Source organism: Heterocephalus glaber, unplaced genomic scaffold (genome assembly GCF_053883595.1).
Source record: "Heterocephalus glaber isolate CG9 unplaced genomic scaffold, H.glaber_assembly_v1.0 deba00001454, whole genome shotgun sequence".
Classification (NCBI taxonomy): domain Eukaryota; kingdom Metazoa; phylum Chordata; class Mammalia; order Rodentia; family Bathyergidae; genus Heterocephalus; species Heterocephalus glaber.
The window spans coordinates 3,536,616-3,558,901 of NW_028258303.1; the positions used below are offsets into that span (position 1 = coordinate 3,536,616).

The 22,286-nt window shown below is 39.2% G+C and overlaps 1 protein-coding gene across 1 annotated transcript; it reads right to left on the bottom strand.

Annotated features, from left to right (window-relative positions):
* Window positions 1-3,808: 3,808 nt before the first annotated feature.
* Window positions 3,809-5,280, bottom strand: Pdha2 (pyruvate dehydrogenase E1 subunit alpha 2). The gene has a single exon (XM_004848097.3). It carries the CDS (start codon window positions 5,152-5,154, stop codon window positions 4,000-4,002), a length of 1,155 nt encoding a protein of 384 aa, XP_004848154.2. The 5' UTR covers window positions 5,155-5,280; the 3' UTR covers window positions 3,809-3,999.
* Window positions 5,281-22,286: the final 17,006 nt, after the last annotated feature.

A 22,286-nucleotide genomic window follows, 5' to 3' on the forward strand; every position in this document is an offset into this window, starting at 1 on the left:
AATCAGGAACAAGACAAAGATGTCCACTATCACCACTCCTCTTCAATATAGTCTTGGAATCATTAGCCACAGCACTTAGACAAGAGAAAGAAATAAAAGGAATAAAGATAGGAAATGCAGAAGTCAAACTGTCATTATTTGCAGATGACATGATACTCTATATAGAAGACCCACAGAACTCCACCAAAAGTCTTCTAAACTTAATAACCAAATTCAGTAAAGTAGCTGGATACAAGGTCAACACATAAAAAATCAATAGCTTTCCTCTACATGAACAACAGAGTCACTGAGAGAGAAATAGGGCAAACAATTCCTTTCACAATAGCATTCAAAAAACTGAAATACCTAGGAATCAACCTAACAAAAAAAAAAAATCAAAGACCTCTTCTCTGAAAACTATAGCACTCTGAAAAAAGAGATTGAAGAGGATATCAGAAAAAGGAAAGACATTACCTGCTCCTGGGTAGGAAGGATCAACATAGTGAAAATGGTCATACTTCCAAAACTTCTATATAGATTTAATGCAATCCCAATTGAAATTCCAGCAGCATACTTCACAGACCTTCACAAAACAATCCAAAAATTCATTTGGAACGAGAACAGACCTAGAATAGCAAAAGCTTCTAGGTAACAGAGGCATGGCAGGGGGTATCACAACCCCCAACTTGAAACTATACTACAAAGCTACTGTGATAAAAACAGCGTGGTACTGGCAAAGAAACAGACCTGAGGACCAGTGGAACAGATTAGATGATGCAGAAACAACTCCAGACACATTCACCCACCTAATCTTTGACAAAGGAGCCAAACACTATCAGTGGAGGAAAGATAGCCTCTTTAATAAATCATGCTGGAAAAATTGGGTTTCAACTTGCCAAAGATTAAGACTAGACTACATCTCTCACCATGCACTAAACTAAAATTGAAATGGATGAAATATCTAAATATTAAAACAGAAATGCTGAACCGGCTGGAACAGATGTTAGGTAGAACTCTTGAAGACATTGGCGTAGGAAAAGATTTTATGAACAAAACCTCAGTTGCCCATGAACTGGCACAATCAATCAACAAGTGGTATCTCTTCTTATTAAAAAGCTTCTGCACAGCAAGAGAAACCACCAACAGAGTGAAAAGACAACCCACAATGTGGGGAAAAATTTTCACTTGCTGTTCCTCAGACAAAGGTCTACTATCTCGAAAGAACTTTAAATCTCAGACCTCCCAAATTTAAAGACTCAAAACAAAAATGGGCATCTGAAATGAACACACATTTCTCAGACAAAGAAGTAGAAATAGCAAATAAATACATGAAAAAATGTTCAACTTCACTGGTCATTCGAGAGATGCAAATGAAAACAATGCTGAGATTCCACCTCACTCCACAAAGAATGGCTGCTATCATGAAATCAACCAATAACAAATGCTGGTGGGGCTGTGGGGAAAGAGGAACACTGTTCCACTGTTGGTGGGCATGTAGACTGGTGCATGGACTGTGGAAATCAGTATGGAGATACCTCAAACAACTAGGACTGGAGGTCCCATTTGAGCCAGCTATTCCCCTGTTGGGAATCTTCCCCAAGGAATTAAAAGAATGATACCACAGTGATATATGTGCACCCATATTCATAGCAGCACAATATGTAATAGCAAAAACTTGGAAACAGCCCAAATGCCCATCAGCTGGAGACTGAATAAAGAAAATGTGGTTTTCTTATAAAATGGAGTACAGCCATAAGAGATGAGAAACTAGAAGCATTTATAGCTAAATTGATGCACATTGAGGCGATACTCTTAAGTGAAATAAATAGGACACACGTGTAAACATCATATAGTTTCTCTGGTCTGAGAAACTGAAAGTGTAAATAAGGACTAAAAGATATAACAGACAATGTGAAATGGAAGAATAGGGTCAAAGGGGAAGGGGAAGTGGGAGGGGTAGGGGAAGGGAAAGAAGGGAATGGAATTAATATGAGAAAATGAAAAATTGGAAATAAAGTCTTTGTAAATAGGGAGGGATGGAAGGGTTGAAGGGAGGGCAGGGGAAGGGGGAAAAAATAAGAACCAAGTGAGATTATGTAAAGGTGCACATTTCCAATGATGAATGTCATTATATTGTATATCTAAAATGTACCAATAAAATTAAATTTACAAAAAAGTTTAGGATTTGTTTTGTTTTGCAAAGTTATATAATTGTGCATAACCAGCGATGTGATTATAGTTCATGAAGGTACACACAGAAGTACAATGTTTTTAATATTAAAAACTCTTGCCTGATGGAATTTGATTATGTAGATTATGAAAAAGATGTCATATTTAGATATTTTTAAGTGAAGTACAATGTCTGTGTATCTTATTGATGGTTTCATTTCTAATCAAGTTTTTATATCTTAACTTCAGCTGGTATTGACCCATTCTGTAAATAAACTTATTAAATGACTTTTGTACATTGTATATGTAAATTAGGTTTGAGTAGCTTATTTTTCTAATTCCAAGCATGGGGATTTAAATATAAGAATTTCAATAAAAAATGAATTTGTTGCAAGTAGAAAGATGTATTTACTATTTTGGACATTTTATGAATATCTTTTTGTTGCAAACAGTAGTGATCCAATTGAAGCATCTCTGGACTATGGCTGAGGCAATCTAACCAAAAGACAGTTTAACTAGAAATATCATTCATTTATAAACACAACGTTTACTTCTGTGTTCTGACTTTGGAGTTTTAAGGTCATTTTACGTGTTTAACCAGAGAAAGACTGGAGATTGTTATAACTATAAATATGTGTACATAACACAAGCCTCTGAGGTTTCGTTTTCTATTAAGGTTCTTAAAATCTAGCTTGTATTTGTAGAAGTATATGGTATTCAGTAAAGAAAAAATTTTGACCATTATCTGTTTTTTATACATTCCATGCACTATTTCTTAAATCAAGTTCACATTATCCTTCCTGACTGCAGTGAAGTCTATCTCAGAGGAGTAAGGTATTCCAAATATGAAGTTCAAAAGAATTTAAGTCCAAATAAATAAAACTTTTTGCTAAATCATGACTTGTTGATCCATATGACATTGGGCTACAGGGAATACCAAACCTAAATGGTCCAAGTTAAATTTTCCTGTGGATAAACATATCTGTGAATGCATAAAAAGATACTAAATAGTAAATTACACAGTGATTAGCAATGTACAGTCAATAACTAAAGTTGAAAGCAGGGCAATTTTACTTTCAATTGTGTATTATTGATATCTCCTTTAACTCTTTTGATGTTGCCACCTGGTTTTTTTTATATTTAACTTTTTCATTTTTCATTCTGAAATTCAGGATTTTTAAAAATCTAGGACACATAATGGTTTGAATAGAAAATAAGGATAACATGAATATTTAAGCAAAATGCAACTATATTTTGTTTACCCTCAAATTAGTACACTAAAAGTATTATACCAGAGTGCAGTATCACTGAAAATGAGCTGGTAGCCTTCCATCCCCGTCCAGTTAAATGTTGAGTTTTATTGGGAAATGGTCAACATTAACAAGCTATTACTAGTATTGTGCTATAAGAGTATTGTTTAAAATGATGTAAAGCTAAACAAATAGAGTTATTATGGCAAATAATTTGGGAAGTTAATCTTACTTTTCCTATTTTAGATGGAGGAGGGGAGGGAAGAAGGGACAGGGAATGAAAAAATGAATTCAGCTTTGTTCTGTACATGCAGCAACTGCCCACAAGGAATGTTAACTGTATGTACTGTACAAGTGTATTAATAAAAAAAATCTGAAAAAATAGTAATTTAAAAGACATTCACACTAAATGATTAATATAGCGTTTTAATACAATATGTAATTGAACAACCCTTTACATTGCGTGTACATCTTTTAATAACTTTTAATAATCTACTACTCTCTTCCATTGCAACTTTACAAGGGTTTTATACTCTCCCTAAACGTAAAGCTGACCGTAGATCTGACTGAAGATTTCTAATACATCTGCATATCGTCTTCCTTAACTGATGGATTTAAACTTGATCCACTGGTTTGCGCCGCGAACCTCAAAGGGCGGGCTGTCACTGTAGATGTGGTGGCCCAGCAAGTCCAGGGAGGGCTCGGCGTCTGAGGTGGCGAACTGGGCGGCCTCCTCCACCTCCTTCTTCACCTGGGCGTTGATCTCCTTCAGCTCCTCCACGCTGCTGAGGTTGCTATTCACCATCCTCTCCTGCAGAAGCATGATGGGGTCACTCTTGCTCCTGATGGCCTGCACCTCCTCGCGGGAGCGGTAACTGACGCCGGGGTCACTCATGCTGTGCCCGTGGTAGCGGTAGGTAAGCAGCTCCATGACCAGCGGGCCCTGGCCCGAGCGGCAGTGCTCGGTCGCAAAGCGGGTGGCCTCGCGCACGCACAGCACGTCCATGCCGTCCACGCGCAGCCCGGGAAGGAAGTGCGCCCGCTTGTAGTACTCGGTGGTGGCCGCCGCGCGCTCGGCCGCGGTGCCCATGCCGTAGCGGTTGTTCTCGCACACGAAGACGCACGGCAGCTTCCACAGCGCTGCCATGTTGTAGGCCTCGGCGATCTGGCCCTGGTTGGCGGCGCCGTCGCCGTACACGGTCAGGCAGACCCCGCCGGTGCCCAGGTACTTGCAGGCCAGGGCGATCCCCGCGCCCAACGGCACCTGCGCGCCCACGATGCCGTTGCCGCCGTAGAAGTTGCGCGCGTACATGTGCATGGAGCCGCCCTTGCCTTGCGCGCAGCCGCCGCGCCGCCCGGTGAGCTCAGCCAGGATGGCGCGCACCGAGAGGCCGCGCGCGAAGCCCACGCCGTGCGCGCGGTATGACGTAATGACACTGTCCGAGGGCGCGATGCCCGCCTCCAGCCCCACGCAGCACGCCTCTTGCCCGTCGCATAGGTGGCAGAACCCGCGGATGAACTTCTGCTTGTACATCTGGTCGGCTCGCAGCTCCATGCGGCGTACCGTCTGCATGCTGCGGTAGTAGCGCAGCGCGTCCTCGCGGCTCAGCTCTGCAGTGGTCGGCGGGCCCCGCTCCAGCCGGTACAGGTCGCAAGGCTTGATCTCGAAGGTCGCGCCCTGGGAATAGCCGCGGGTCGCCAGCCGGGCCCAGACGGCTGGCTTCGGGCCCCCGCGGGAGCGCATCGCCGCAAGCATCGCCCTCCACCTAGAAGCACGACGGGTGACGCCCAACGCCCGCCGAAGGGGGTCGCGGGTTCTGCGCGATCGCGACCGCTGGGCCACGTGATCTGCGCACCGGCGCGCGCGCAAGGTTCGCCCTGCCCTGCAGCGCGCTGAGGGATGAGACCGGCAGCACCTGGTCTAAGGAATGCAGCCGACCCTGTGACCAGGACAGCCCGGCCCCTCCCCTGCCTGACTCCGAGGCGCTGCCCCCCAGATCTCCCCTGTGCGCAAACGGGACAGAGGTCAGCTCGGCCCCAGGGCTCCAGTCGAGTCCTTCGAAACTAGGTCCACGGTGTCGTCCCAACGATATTTCTTTACGTCTTGTTTTCGATCTTTAAAGTTTGTGTGGCTTTTATCCCATTCACAATACACTACATTTAATTTAATTTGACAACGGTGAAAATTATTTGAAGTTCAAATTATTATTTTCAAAATAATGTCCAACGACAGAAAACATTTTCGTTATGAAAAGTTGATGCCCTTTCCAAAATAAGCCACATGATCCTATGGCTTTTAGGACTTGTGTCACGAGAGGGCCGAGGGGAGAGCTTTGTAAACTGCAGCCAGACAAAGATCTGATCCCAACCATATGCTTTTCGAGAAACTGGAGACAAGGTTGAGGTGTAGATTCTGGTTGAAAGTTTGTGATAACCCACCTTTCCTTTATTTAAAAACTCTGAATCTCTCCCACTTTTATACCTGTTTTCTGACTCACCATCTTTTTGTTTTATGTTGGGGTCAAAGATGTTTCCAGTAGGTTTCTCTAGACTCAAATGGTTTTGATTTTTGCTTCTGTATCAATCTACATTGAATTAGGCTTGGTCTGCGAAAGTGAGACACATCTTTTTATAATGCTTTTCCATTTAGTGAGTATTAGAAAGTGTAGCTTCTTGGAAAGTGACCCACAAAATAATATAAATTGAATACAAATCGGCAATAGAGTTTACTTAAACTACAGATAGCAGTTCAATCATAAGACAGAAAACACCCTAAGCCGGGAGCTACAAAGATCACATATCATTTTCATTTTTTGTGCTTTTATTGAGAAGGTGATTTTGTGCTCCAATTAAGTCAACCCTAACCAAGGAGCCTATTCTGTTTAGAATATTAAGTAGTTTATCTTAATGCATTCTCTATTTTTTGTCCTTTGCATAGTTGTAAATGATAATTTTTACTTAAATTGCCCTGTACATGTCCAAAGCAGCTGCCTTCTTTATATCTACTTGGCAAATGTTATTTTGAACACTTCTTTTGATATTCAGGCAGGAAGGGAAAATAGCTTGTTAAAAACTTATGGCAAAAAAAAAAAAGTTATGGCACCTCTTAAAACTGGATCTTCTCACCCACCTTCTGAAGCCAGCCATCAAAATGGGCTTCCTCTTTTCCACCCGTTTATTACTCTGCTGATGGAATTCATGGTCTTGCTGTGTTGTTTGCCCCCTCTTTGATAGGTAGCCTGTCTCTGCTGTTCTTTCATTCCTGCAGGTATTGGTGATCTCTAGGGACCATTATCTCCATAAGAATGAGAAAAATGACGCTGCAGGATGGAATGGTAGTGTTAATGGGTCACTGAGCGACAGCTGAGCTTCTCTCAGAGGTATCAGGCAGGCGAGCGCTGCCAGGAACACAAGAGCTATCCGGTAAAGTGTGCCAGTTTAATCTTGTCACACACAGCCTGGGCTGCGAAGATAGAGCTCCCCTTAAAAGCCCAGTGTGACGAGGATAAACCTAACCAACCCGAGGACAACATGCAAATATGCCAGTTGGCAAATAGCTGTACTACCAGTGCCCATGGAGTAGGGCCCTTTTTCCAAACAGGTGCTTGTTAAGATAATAAATAATAAAATGTGAAACTTCCAGGGACCTTTTGGACATCAGTTGCCCTATCCATTCTAAATTCAACTTAGAAGATACATGACTGGAATTGGATTTGCTGGATCACATCTCTGTTAAAGTGACTCACCTTGATTAGTTTTTGCATTTTTATTCCTTATCCCCAGCCTGTCCATATTTTCAAAGTAAAAGTGATTTTTCAGACATCAGTGTAAGAGTTTAAAAGAATCCCAGGAGGTGCTGAGCTGTTGATCCTCACCTTAGATAGGATGCAATCTATAAGGAGACAATCTGGCCAATGATGGTGTGCTTCTCTTCAAATGACTCATTTTGTCTTGCCACTGTTCAATACTATGTATGTTACTAAGCAGAACTAAGAAGACATCTACATATTTACCATTGAAATGTTGTTTATAATTAAATTCTCCATAAATCCAGTTTTTAATTAATGCCAAATCTCACTTTTAATCAACTTGAAATTAAAGAAAAACAGATGAATACTGTTGTATAAGGCCAATAACAGATTTTATATTTAATTAATAGAAAATCTAATAAAAGAGGAGTGGTGATTATAGTAGCAGTCATTCATGCCAGCGTGACAGAACTTCACCTTTCTTGTCTTATAGTTGGTCCTGCTGGGGCATTTCTGAAGTTACGTTAAAAGACAAATAACATCAGTACCATATAAGATATTTTTAACTAATAGAATATTGTGAAAAAAAGAACAGTTAGGATATTTGAAGGATATTTACATTTTCCCAGTAATCATTGTGCCTTTTCACCAAATGTTAAGTGAAGAAAGCTGTTAAAATAGTGAATATGTTCTAGAAAACTAATATCTGATGTCCTTTTCATTATATGATTACTAGGAATAGACTTTTTTGTAAGATTTGGCAATTAAGAGTGATGAGTAAGAAGTTGGTGCAAAAATTAAGATTATATATAACTCAGGAATTCTCCCCATTTGGTCTGTTACTTTATTATCTCCTTTGGAGAGAAAGGAGAATGTCAGTATCATATATTTTGCAAAATAATGACAATCAAGCAAGGTGTCTCTCTAATATTACAGTAAAGGATGCTACTCCAGAACATTTTCTTATCCTTACCCCACCATATTTCTGAAATATCCCTAAGTAGAAATTCAGGACAAATTAACACAAAGACAAAACTTGAATGAAATAAGAGGTGCAGTGAGTGTTCCTTATTCTACCAAGATAATGATGGTTCAGGAAAAGGAAGGCTGTTGTGGGTTGATTTTTGAAGAACGATCAATTTCCTCATGGATGACCATAATGATCTGCATCTTCATGCTCTAAGTGCCCAATCACCTATTCTAGAGTTTGTGACAAGAATCTAGCAGCTATGATAAAGATAACTTAAAATACAAAAGGAAACTTTCTGCCATTTTAATAAGCTGCCTGTATCAGATCTATTAGTGACTATGGTCAAGTGAGAGAAGAAATAAAATTTCTTGAATATGGATCAAGTGTCAAGACTTGCTATGGTTTAGTGTCTGAACCAATAGAGAACTAGTAGAGGAGTCAAGAGTTTTGAACTGAGTTTTGCGTTGTATTTTGAGTTTGTTTGTCAACAATGCTCTTTCAAAATAAAAAATTACCAATTCAATAAATGTGTCTGGCAAAACAATTTAAGGAAACCCAAGTCAGAGTTGTCTATTTGCATTTACTTCAAATTTTTTTATATTCGTTAGGAAAGTGTTTTGTTCAGCAGATTTTAATTCTCACATATTTAAAACTTTGGATTTCAAATTCTGTAAATACATATATATTTATCCTAGTTACCTTAATTTTAATAGAAAGTATATATCAAATGTGATCATAAAAATAAACTTTATATAAGCAATAGTGAAATGGAGACTTCTCTGTGTAACCACATTTTTGTAATATATAGTATTAGTTTCCTGGTAACTCTACCACTTTATGTTATTTTCTTTATAAATGCACTCCAACAGCCCTTCTTTCTAATGACTTTGGGTAGAAACTTATCTGTTTCTAGTAATATTATGCCCCTATGATAACATAATGAGGACATTTACTTCATTAGATTTTGCTGCTTTGGAAAACGACCTAAGTGTCATTAAAGTGAAAAGAAGTATTGGCAAAATTCCAGGGTACTGCTGCCCCCTAGAAGGGAGTTTGAGCAGCACACTTGATCAAAACACATCTGACAACTGAGGAGGAAAGCACTTATGCATCTCACTTTAACTTAGCCTACTGTCCACCCCACCTTTCATTTCTTTGTCCTATACTGACTATGTCAAAGATGGGACAGTTTTTCCTTGTCATAGTCTTAACTTAGATATTGTTAATAGAGCCCATCCTAACAGATTCACAGTAGATCCTTATAAATGTGTACAGACACACCATGGAATCTTTCTTGGCAAAATAACATTTTTAATGATAAAATTTTAGGTTATTACATGCATTAATTTGAGACTTGAGACATCCTTGTGAATACTGCCCAGCCAACAGATGGACTTGCATCTCCTTGATGGTGATACAAAGTTAACAGTGTCTGCTCATTTGAACCTCATAGCACCAGGTGATGATTATTCTCACTCCCAGTTTGCACCAGAAGAAACCAAAGCCTGGGGATATATGTGATGTGGAAAATTTACACACCCAGTAAAAGTCAACCATCAAAAAGTTTATTCTCTACTTATCACATATGCATGAAGCACTTTCTTCCACATGTCCCCTTTCCATACTAGGTAGTAGGAAGTAAAAGAAAGACATTAAATACAATTTCTTTCTGGGAAAATCTTCTGTAATCCAGTTCATATGGAGGTAAAAAGTGAGCTCTCCACAATTTCCTGGCTCTGCTTAAAGAAAAGGACACATCAGCGCTGAATGACAGAGAAAGCAACACATGAGCAGCTGTTACAGGGACAAACTAATGTATTGCATGCTAGGCAATGCTTACAATGACAGTTTGTCTTTATTAGGATCAATGCTGAACAAATTAAAAATAGAATACTGTCAAACTGCAACACAAAACAATACCCCAATTTTATAAAGTTGTGTAGTCTCCTTTAATCTGGCAATATAGCAGAGCTGAAAAGGTACACTTAGAAATATGAAAATCAGAATCTCATAATTATGCAATACATTATGAATATGAATGCAGTTTCTCCCAGCAACCTGAGACAATGCAGTAGATGTTTTATGGGGCTCTTTGTGCGTGAGAATCTTTCTGTTCCCACCGACCCACTGTGCATCTAGATTCTAAGAGATTTCCATAGTACTCAATCTTGAAGTCTAAAGGGCCACCATGAGGGAGCCTCAGTGACAATTTTAAATTAGAGGCCCGATAGATACCATTCACACTGGTAAATAAGACCCTGCACAGGAATGTTTTTTAAACTCAAACATGTCAGGTGCTCATTAAAAGGGTCACATTCAGGCAGCAGGACTGTCCAAAGGCTTTCACGTGGCCTGTCTGGGCCACCCAATAACCAGGCTGTTTCCATTCTCTTCAGCCCAGAACACTGCAAAGAACGTCAGGACATGTTTCTCTAGAAGCCCTTAACTAACCCATTTTCTTTTTCTTTTTTTTTTTTTTTTTTTTGTACCAGGGATCGAACTCAGGGCCTTGCACTTGCGAGGCAGGCGCCAGAACCACTGAGCTAAATCCCCAGCCCTCTATCCCATTTTCTACCTCACTCCTGGATTAAAAAAAAAAAAGAAGAATCACTCTCTACTTATAAGAATACTACAACTTTTTCAAGGGGTTTTCTCTTATTTTATATATATTTTTCCCATTATATGGAATGCATGCCCTCTACACTGATGAGAGGAGACAAGCCCAGCAAGGCTGTAAGTTGCCAAGTGAATGTTGGGCATGCCCCAGGTCCTACCTCTAATGCTAGATGAGCCAGCATTGGATTTGTGTTTTCCAATCCAGGGCTTCCGGCCTGCACACATTAGGCTGCTCACGCCACAGCTGCTGTCTCCTGATGACCCTCTACAGCTATCAGAACTTCCTTCCTGCTAATCTCAGCACAGGAGGAATCCTCTTATCTGGAAATCTAACCCCTTGGCCTCTGCAACATAACCTTCTATTTGCTCATAATGAGATACTGTTCTCACTCATATTCTCCCCACTCCCACACCTCCACCAGAGAATCATCAATTTTGTCTTCTCTTTTGGATTTCTTTCATGCTCAAATTTCCTTAAGAATGAAAGAAGATACCGGAGTCCCGGTCGCCGCTTTTAGATCTCATCCTACATTATTCCTTTTATCTAGTCAAGCTCTACAAATATGCAGCCTGCACCCACTGTCTCCATTTACTTTCCTCTAATTGCTTCCATATGTTTCTGCAATCTGTGTCATCAACAATGAACTGAAATTTCTCACATCAAGGACTTGGCTAAATTTAATGACAGCATTGGTATTATCAGTCTCCGGAACTCTCCACCACATAACATGAGTGTTTCTCCATGGATATTCTCTTACCCTAAAAAAAAAAAAAAAAAAAAAAGCATGTTATGCCATTTATGCTATAGGCTTCGTTTCCTAATATGTAAACCTGGACCCAAAAAGTAAATAGGCCTAAAACTCAGTGACATGCATTCTATTCTTCCTAGTTTAGACAATTACCACAGGGACACATGTGATTTATAGATTTAATTCTCAGCACTAAGGAGATGCCAATTCTATTTTCAACATTACCTTCACTTCATTCTCTAATCTACAAGAAAGATGTATTTTAAAACCTTACATCTATTTTTAAACTTCAAAATTTTTAAAAGAATTTTCTACCTCTCCCTATTTAAATAAAAATATATTCTCGTAGAATTTTTCTTGTTATCACCAGAGAAATATTGCTAGTTTATAAATATAACATATAGTTTGAGTACTCTGACTTTTAAAAGATTCTGTGCTGCGGGCCGGGGATTTAGTTCAGTGGTTCTGCCGCCTGCCTTGCAAGTGCAAGGACCCAAGTTCGATTCCCAGTACCCCCCCACCAAAAAAATTCTGTACTATAAAAACAGAAAAGTAAAAAGACAAAAAAAAATTAAATCAGCAAAAGTTAACTGCTGTTAAGTTTTATCTACATTTTAAAATTTCTGATATAATTGAGGTCATATTGTGAATTCTTGTAATTCTTAGTCTTTTGTTTTAGCATGAAAAATCATCAAAGCCCAAATAAAAGATCACTTCAGGGCCGGGGATTTAGCTCAGTGGTTCTGCTGCCTACTTTGCAAGCACAAGGATCCAAGTTCAATTCCCGGTACCAAAAAAAAAAAAGATCATTTCAACCACTGAAAATAATCAGCACTATCTGGATATTCCACAATTAATGAAAACATTCTCCTATGACTGAATATTGTGTTATTCCTGAGCTTATACTGTGTGCTCAGCACTACAGACCAATGAGAGAATTGATGTTTTAAGTTTAGTTTATAATGTTTTCACACAAAATATTTAATATATTCAGAATTTTACTGACGTGTTTTTCCTTATGAATTCCCTGTACATTGTAAAGTTGTTTCTCAGCTCTGATGATGGGGGTTTTAGTAGGCAATTATTTATTGACTTCTTACTGTGTTCCAGGCACTTTACTAAGTATCTTGCGAGCAATGTTTTATTTAACTGTCACAGCTGTGCTATCACATAGATAAGATTCCCTTACTTATTGTTACTGATAAGAAACCCAAGGCTTTAATATTAAGTACTACCAGGAACCAAAAGCCAGTAAGTGATAGAAGCTAGACTTAAATCCAAATCTAACTCCAAAACTTCTACTGTGTCATCAACAATTATAATCAACTCTAAGACTAAAGTGTAAATTTTCCCAAAAAAATCCCAAATTTAATTTTTACTACATTTTAAGTAACTATGTTAACATTGATCAAATAACTTTTCAATATTTATTGAGATAGTCCTACTATATCTTTTTATTTTACTTATTGATATGTTGACATTCAAGTCCATCTCCAGGGTAGACTGGACCTCAAGCAATCACAAAAATATATTTTTTTGTGGAGCTCCAAAATGCATTACAAAATTCATGGGTCTATGTAAGGTACAGTGATTTTCTGATGATGATTTAGAATGATGGAGAGATAAGAGGCAACACATTTATTTTTTGTCCTATTAGGGCACGCGAGAATTCTTGATAGTGTTTAATATAAACAGCCTATTCCTGTTTGCTGAAGAACCATCTCTTCCTAATCTTTATTGCCAAGTACATCATTTCTATCTCATTACATATCTGCTTTCTCAAGAAAGAGGTAGTGCTGTTATTAATCATGAGCAGTGGTTCTCCAGAATGTGTTTGTATAAAAATATAGCTTCTTGAATCTATAGTTCTTTGCTAATACCATTTAGGTTGTTTTCATTAAATTATCCACATTAAACATCCATGTTGTCACTGTAAACATTAGCTTCTCAATGTCTGTTGCTCTGCTGTATTTATCCAACTCTTATTCAGAGTAAATTGTAATTCAATATCTGGTCATGTGCAAATTTCCTTTATGAAATTTTTAACATAAATATAGAAAAACAACAAAAAAAGTAGGAAAATACATAAACCAGTCATGTCTTGAGCACTTGAGTTGTAATCACAGCATTCCAAATATGATGTCTTCCCATTTTAATTGCAGTTGCCTTGTGCATATGTCACGGTTTAGGTATGGCTGCTACTGGACAACATTCAAGTTGAAATTTGGTTGACACTTGTAGTTGTGTATTATGCAGGAGAACTCTTAAAAGAGATTAATGCATGTTTTGTGAGATTGGGTTAGTTCTTGGGAAAATTGAATTATTTAGAGCAGGGATCATGGGGTTCTGGTCTATGCCCTGTTCCCAGAAGAGCCTCCCAGCAGGAGGTGAGCAGTTGGCTAGCAGATAAAGCTTCTGCTGTATTTGCAGCGGTTTCCTGTGGCTAGCACCGCCTGAGCACTGCCCCTCAGCAGATCAGCAGGAGCAGATTCCCATAGAAATGTGAACCAAGCCTTTGAATCATTCCAAAACCACCCTCTCACTCCACCCATCCATGGAAAAACACTGCTTTGGAGAGTAGGTCGTTACAAAGTAACTCAGCTCTTTAGTTCCTTTCCTCTCCTCCCTCTTCTCAAACCTGTTTGCCCTTCTGCTTTCTTTCAACATGATGTAGCATGAGCCCTTGTCAGATGAAGCCATTCCATCCTGAATTTCCCTGCCTCCAGGACCATGAGCTCAAATAAATCTCTTGTCTTTCATGTCTTGTGTTTTCTATTATAGCAACAGAGAGTAAAATAAGACAACACACCACCAACAGCAAGAGGAGCCTTGGAAGGAGCAAGCAGAACACCCTGATTCATGCAAGGGATGCCTTGCCCTTCTGTGTCACAGCATAAAAACAACAAAGAATACCATAATATCACAACATCAGCTAGAGGAGGCAAAAGAGGAAATTTTTAAGAAGGCTTATGGTTTTGTGCAGGGACAGTTTCCACGTGCTGGAAGAAATGTGTAGCAAGCAAGCTGGTTGCCATTCATGGGTGTTGTAGACAGGATCAGAGCATAGTCCCAACACACTGTGCTAGAGCCATGTGCTCAGTGTTCAAACTTGAAGATCTGTGATGAACTAATCCAGAACTCAGCACCAAAGTCCTCAACTTGTCCTCTATCCCTAGCAAGTAAGGGTTCAACAGGAGTGATATGTTTCCCAGGCCACTCACATGGAACTGGTACCCAGGCATAGACACCACGGACACCCACAGTGCTAGTTTCCAGAGCTCTTCTTGGAATCTGGTCGACTCCCAAGATAGGACAGAGGGTTAGAGAGTTCTCCAAAGAGAAGAAGTCCATAAATATATTCTCACATAGCTAAATATAAATGTACATGTATATGGATATAACAGTTCATTAATACATACATAAAACATGCAAGTTTTCTTAGATTTCTTGATAATAAAGTCTCTGAATTTATGTGAAAAATTCAAATTTTATGCTACTTTATCTTCTTCATAAACAAACTACACACCCTGAATGTAACAAAAATTTCTTCCTTGTTTTTGCTGATTGTGATTATATTAGCCCAAATTGGGATTCCAGAAATCAAATGTCTTAATAATCAATTCACTGTCATTGTCAGTACGTTGCATTCATTTAAGGCCATCCTGAATTTTTTTCCAATGTGTTGTAATAATCACTAACTTGTATTGAATATTTAGCCTACATCATTCTCTGTGTTAAATTTTATCTTAGATTATCTAATTAATTGTCATAAGCACACTTTTACTGGTACTATTATTATGGAAACGTTCTCATAGTTAAAATGAGATTCACTGAAATGAGTATCTTATCCTTCATGGCAAAAATTGTAAATTCTGGAGCCAGATTGTGGGCCAGTTTAGTATTCCCCAAGAGTTTTCACTCTTAACCACTCTGCACTGCAGAAAGCATACAGAGAAAGGCAGGCTTTCTACCCTCAGGGACCTTAAATTCTTCTGCAGTATTTGACAGGCCCAATCAAATTCCCTGTTTTTTCTGACTGGGTTCTAAAAAATTGGTATGTAAGATAAAGGATTCACAAATGGAGGACAAAGTGTCTCCCTGGTTCCCCTAAAGGTTCCATTGACAAGCAGCTCAGCAGAAAGCAGCACTGACCTCTGTAACCAGGACCCCAGGACCCGGTAAACTCACCTGTGCAGGCACAGGATGGAGAGAGACAAGTGAGCTCCACACTTAGTTTCCATTTCCTGGGTATGTCACATAGCTTGCCCCACCTTTTCTGGGTGGGTGGCTAAAAGCATAAAAAATACCTAGAATTAGTCCAGCCAATCCCAAATGCTGATGGATTTCCTCTCCTCTCTTCCTTCACTACCTGTCCAGCCTCTCCTGTTCTCCCCCACTGGTCCTCTCTGGCTGGCCTATTCTGTATCTGTTCTCTGCTACCAGGAATCTTTGCTCTCCTGCTCTTCCTTTCTCTTGGTTTCTGGGTTTGGTTTGGTTTTCTCAGCGAGTGACTTCTCTCAGTGTGAGGGATGAATTTTGTGATTGTTGATTTGAAGATAGAAAAAATACATTAATACTAGGAAATATCCTTCTTAAAAAATATATACCTGTAAAACACAAAAGACTTAAGAAGGCAGAGGCAGGAGGATTCCAATTTCTAGCCTCACCTCAGCTTAGCAAGATCCTATCTCAAAATAAAAAATAGAAAAGGGCTGGAGATACATTTCAGTGGAAAGGATCTGGGTTCAGGCCCCAATACCATGAAAGAAAGAAAGAAAGAAAGAAAGAAAGAAAGAAAGAAAGAAAGAAAGAATAATTTTTAAAATAATAAAATGAAAGTAAATAAGTAAATGTTAGGAAATAACACAGTATAGAATTTTTATACATAAAAATATTCAGATTAAAATGTGAAAGAAGGTTCATATTATAATAATGAAAATAGCTTGAAATTTTTAGTAAAAAAATTATGTGGTCTCTAGGTAAATAGACATTTTAGCTGTGCTGGGATTTTAAAAAAGTAATATAATCTAAAACAAAATGACTTGGTTTTTTTGGAAGGTCAGTGGAAGAAATAGTTAAGAAAATAGATTGTTATCTGAAACATATCCAAGGAAGAGATTTCTAGAGCTATCACCTCATGAAGATTGCTAATATGGGGATCTCCATAATCTGTGTTTAAATATTTAAAGATGACAATTAACTAAAGTTGAATGCTTTGTAGAGTAATAGACCAAAGACTTAAAGTAAAGTAAAAAAATAAATGTCCACATGTAAGAGGATTTAGTTTCTGAAAAACATGTACTAATAAGTCAAAAATAAGCATGGATGTAGGCACACAGTACTGAAAAAAATGATTACCCATTCAGGAAGTAGGTTTTTAATAAGTTTATTTGGCTGCTTCAGTTACTATAACAACAAAAACAACTTCAGAGCCATCCAAATATTAATTATAAGAAATTAGAAATTATATAAAATTCTAGGAGAAATTTTGGGCAATGGGAAATGTAATTCAATATAAAACCTAGAAGCAATATAGAAGCATTAAAAAACCAATAAATATGACCAAATAATTTTTTTATTGTAAGAAAAAGTATGGTAAACTAAGTAAGCATTACAAAGTTTAAAAAACAAGACTTGCAATACATGGGATTCAAAGAACTAATGACCCTATATAAAAGGAATAAATGAAGAAAAAAGATGAAAGGAGAAAAGCAGAGGATCTCCATGTAGATAGTTCATAGAAAGTACCAGGAAAGCTTTAAAAACTTCATTATGACTAAAAAATAAGACATTATTGCAACTTTTCACATAACTGTTGATGGGAAAATAAAGTGCTCAATGATTCTGCACCAGTCACCACCCCAATCAGACAGATACCTTCTTATTCTATTTACCATCTTTCTCTCCAGTCTGTGTCCATGGACATAGAACTCAGTCCGTTTTGTTCAAAAATGAGGTCTATGTGCTAAAATAGTGCTTAGTAAATAAGAGACACCCTATAAACATCTACTGAAAAAAATAATTAAATATACTTTTCAAAGAACTCCCATTCTTATCTATAAAGGAAAAATTAGGCAACAAAACTTTGGTAAGGAAACATTAAAAATATGCTATATAATCTACCTAGAACAATTGATCTGCTATAAACATAAGTGAATACTGAATCTTAAAATTTTTTTCAATGGGTCAATGTAGTAAATCTAGACAACTAACAGGTCAATAAGTAAATGTGTTGATAAAAAGACTCTTCTCTTATTTACCTCATGAAATTGCACTTTCTAGTAAAGTAACAAAAATAAAGCAGAAATAATAAACCTTACAAACAGCACATGAGAAACAATAATGGTTTGGTTTTCAAAAGAAAATGATGAACTTTTAAATAGTACTATCATGCTTGACTTGAATGAGACCCTCTCAGCAAACATGCCATCCTCAACAAACAACAGGACACCACTAAAGGGTCATGCTGCCCTCAGTAAACAAAACAGACAGCCATAAAAACAATTTAGGACAGGACATACAGTCTCCCCAGTGCCGGAAAGTCTGGTATTATCTGCACACCTGCCCTGACCGTCCTGAGAACCTGGACCCCAAACGTTCCATTCCAGATTCCTTAGGATTAAAGCCTCCTTCCCAAGCCCTATAAAAACTTAACTTCACCTCTGGCCAAGTGCTGATGTCATTCACAATCTCAGCCTGCCTGCACCCAGGCAGAATAAAATCAGCTCTTATTGTTCACACCAAGCCTGTGTCTAGATAATCTCTCCTATGCCATTTATAACAATTACCTGCATTGAACTGATACTGAAGGTTTGCTGTTTCTTTGTTGATATTAAAAGAGTACAAGTCAATATTCAGTTAAGAATGAAGATTTCATACATGACAAGTTTTTAAGGGGAATTATGCATCTATTCACTTTAACAATCCTATATCATTAATTTGTAGTTGAAGCACAACATTTAAACCAGACACAGAAGCTTAAACATTGCATGGATTCTCTTATATGAGAAACTCAAAATATAAAATAGCAAAATAAATGATAGACAATAGGAAGTATGGAGATGGAGCTTTTTCAAATGTGAAAGAGATCAAGAGATGGAGGGAGGAGAAAGAGGATAAGAAAAGAATTGAGGTGTGTTATGTGCATGAACCAACTCCCCATGATGAATGTAATCATGTACTGTAAACATGTACTAATAAAAAATAAAAACTGAAATAAAAAGAGATTAGTTTTGCTGCATGTGTCAAAGAATCCACACTAATGGTTGCTTGTGTATTAAAGTTTCATTCCCCAAAATGGAAGGCATAAATAACTTTCATTGTCTCAACTAGGAGCCCAGGCTCCATCCAGGTCTGTTCCCTACACTAAGAGTTAAGCTTTCTTCCACATCATGGTGGCTGCAAGCTCTTCCAACATCACATCTGCGTTCCAGGATGCAATGTGAAGGGAGGACAAGGAAAAACCAAAAACAGGTGAAAGACATATACCAGAGAGCTTCGTCAGAGCTTTCCTTGGAATTACAGAATTATTTATGTTTATATTTCATTAACGATTAATTATTGACAAAGCTACTCTTAGTGAAAACCAGGGAAGATGGAAAATGTGATCTTTCCATTAGGCATATAAATAAAAAGAAGATTTAGTTACTATACCAAAAGAGCAAGAGAACAGATTCTGGAATACATAACTGTTAGTTAATTACAGTAGTACTCAGGCTACTCTGTTACTGAGGCTAAAATCCCACTTACCCCAAATCACGTCTGGCCAGCTTTCCATTGTACCATACCACAGGTTTTATAACTAGATTGAAAGGAGACAAGAAGAAACTGTTGATAAAAGCTGAAACCAGAAAACAGTGAAAAATCTTTCCCTCAATTTTGTTCAAAGAACACAGAAATCCCTCAAGGGTATCTAAGAGGATGAGCAAAGGGAGAACTGTGTTTAGGTTTAACCTTAATAGAATGCTAGTACGTTTCAAAGAATCTGTGACCCGTGAACCTAAATTCAACTGGCAGAAGCCTTTAGCTAAAGATTACCTGTGGCATTGTGTCTTTTACACAACAGGGGCAAGGGTGGAGTCTGCCTGCCCCACACTCGCCCAGAGAGCAGCTCTTGACCAAGCTTTAAGATAGTGAATGAACTGGACCTGGGATAGGGCACCTGCAATTCCTGTACTCTGGGAGGCTGAGGCAGGAGGATGGACAGTTCCAGCCCAGCTAGAGCAACTTAGGAATTTAGCAAGACACTGTCAGAAAACAAAAAATTTTAAAAAGAAAGGGCTAGGTAGATAGCTCAGTGTGAAGGCCCTGTGTTGCCTCAATACCATAATAAAATAATTAAAAAGTCATTGATATAGTCAAATGGTTTTTCTAGTGCGATTCTCTTTTCAAATCAATACGTCTTAGTCACTGAACAGCCAACACCTAGAACTTAAAGGAGGAGAGGTTTACTTAGGCTCATGGGTCCAGCCCGGGGTTAGCTGGATCCAAGGCAGAAACGGCAGGGTGGGAGGCAGAGTGAGAGGCGAGGAGCCCAGGTCAAACGAGCACTTTCCCGGCCACACCTCGAGCCACAGAGCACCGAGGAGAATAGCACACCCACGGCCCAGTCTCCCACAGACTCTGGGATTTGGAGCCGTCCTAGTTCTGAGCCCTGAGCGGTATGTCCAGAGTCTGTCACCTCCGTCCCCTCCTTGCTGGTCCTCAGAGCAGACCTGGTGAGGCCCGAGGGGAGGCTGCCTGGCATTGCCGCTGCCAGTGCGGCTCCTCTTCGGAATCAGCATTTTCAGACTGACACAACAATGCTCTTCATCTAATTGCTGAGGATCAGGAAGGCTTCCGCTCCTCTCAATAAGCACTTCCACTTTGTCCTCACACTCGCCGCGGCATGCAGCCGCCCTCAGGACTGAACAGAACCTTCCTCTATGCAGCTGCCCGCGCTCCCCCGCTCCCCCCGCACAGCTGTGTCTGCTGTGCGCTGCGCCACAGCTCCAGGTCTGACTTTCACGAAGCACATGGCGACTTCGCGAGAGCACGCAATGCTTTAGCCTCTGGTGTAACAGCCAAAGCACCCGTCCACACCTCACAGTTACCACCTAAGTGCTTCCGGGCTTGAGCCGTGGACACGCTACATTAAGGATTGTCTCTGCATGCTTCCCTTCTTGGCTCTGAGCTGGGAATGGAAAACTGGACAGCCACCTTACTGGTACCCATTCCCCAATCCAGTGTCTCTCTCAGAGGCAGCTTTCCCTGACCTGTGCCTGCTTAAGACAAACTTTGCAACATTCTGAGCCCCAAAGCCACTTCCGTCACTGAAGGCAGCAGCTCTGCTGATGTCCACACTCGGGCTGATTCTCTTGCACTTCGTTGGCCTCAGTCTTTGCTGAGGACGAGGTGCGGGATTACCAGTGCCTGCCAATGGGCCGGGGCCCAGGCATCCCTTTCCGAGTCACGTGGCCTCTTTAGACACTTCCTCTGGGCTGCAGCAGTGGAAATCTAACCCCCACATCAACTAAGTCCTGCAATGAAGCAGAATGACTAAAGGAAGCGAGAGAGTTCAGGAGTATTAAGCTTTTGAACACTTTTTACATGGAAGGAAACAGCAAGACTAAAGATCTCTGTCACTAGTCCAGTAATTTTCTTTGTCTTGATATTAAATGATCAATAAAATTATTTATTTTAAAAGTACAATAAATTGAAGGGTAGAGTGCTAACAGAACTTTTAACAAAAGATTGGTCTATTCTCTTGACCAGTATTTCTCAATGGACAGAATTACTCAATGCACTCTTTGCATTTTGAGAAAGAGAATATTTCAGTGTGCAAAATTACCTCACATTCTCCATCATTTCACATGCCTGGTCACTGAACACTAATGGCAGTAGCACTCTCTCCTTGGTCACAGTACAGCTCGCTCCCCATGCTAGTGGTTTTGCTTATCACAGACAACAGTGGTCAGTAGTTAAATAGGGAAGTGCAAACATAAACAATCCTTAAATTTTAAATAACTTTTAGTATATATTATTATAATTGTTCTATCCCATTACTTATTGTTAATGTCTTACTGTGCCTAATTTACAAATTAAAGGTTATCATAAGAAAAAGTCATAAATAGTGAGAGAGAGAGACAGAGAGACAGAGAGGGAGAGAAGGAGAGACAGAGAGACAGAGAAGAGGAGACAGAGAGAGCGAGAGCGAGAGAGAGAGAGGTAGAGAGAGAGATAGAGAGAGGGAGAGGCAGTGGGAGAGGCAGAGAGAGAAACTGCCAGAAAATGTAAACATATTCCATCAGTTCACCATACTAATAAATGTCTGGAAGCTAACAGCCACCACTTTGAGCACCTCTTATTATTGTAGAGACCAAAGATAGCTGGTATTAATCTCATGATGTCTGAACAAATTTAGTATTGAAATTTTCATAGAAGTTTTTCTTTTCCTGATGTATACATTTTTGTCAGAATAGATAATAGGCAGATGGATAGATAGATAGATAGATAGACAGACAGACAGATAGGCAGAGAGATAGATAAACACACAGACAGGATTTGGTACTTTTGTGGTATCCAGCACCACTGAAGGTCTCAGAATGTATCCCCCATGTATAAGGGAACTGCTGTGTAAAAAGTACCTACAGATCCTTAAGTAACTTCTAAGTGGTGGCATCTCTCCTATGGGCTCATAACTGTTTCAGGAGTCCAGCAGCATTCTCGGACTGTGGTCTGAATTTTGAAATACCAGCAAAAATTAGTTAACCAGAGAGGGGAAGAAATTGTGATCCAAACACAGGAAACAACATGTGATACAGGC

Excerpts from the sequence above, each read along its gene's own strand:
- Pdha2 (XM_004848097.3), bottom strand. The coding sequence starts at position 5,154 with ATGCTTGCGGCGATGCGCTCCCGCGGGGGCCCGAAGCCAGCCGTCTGG.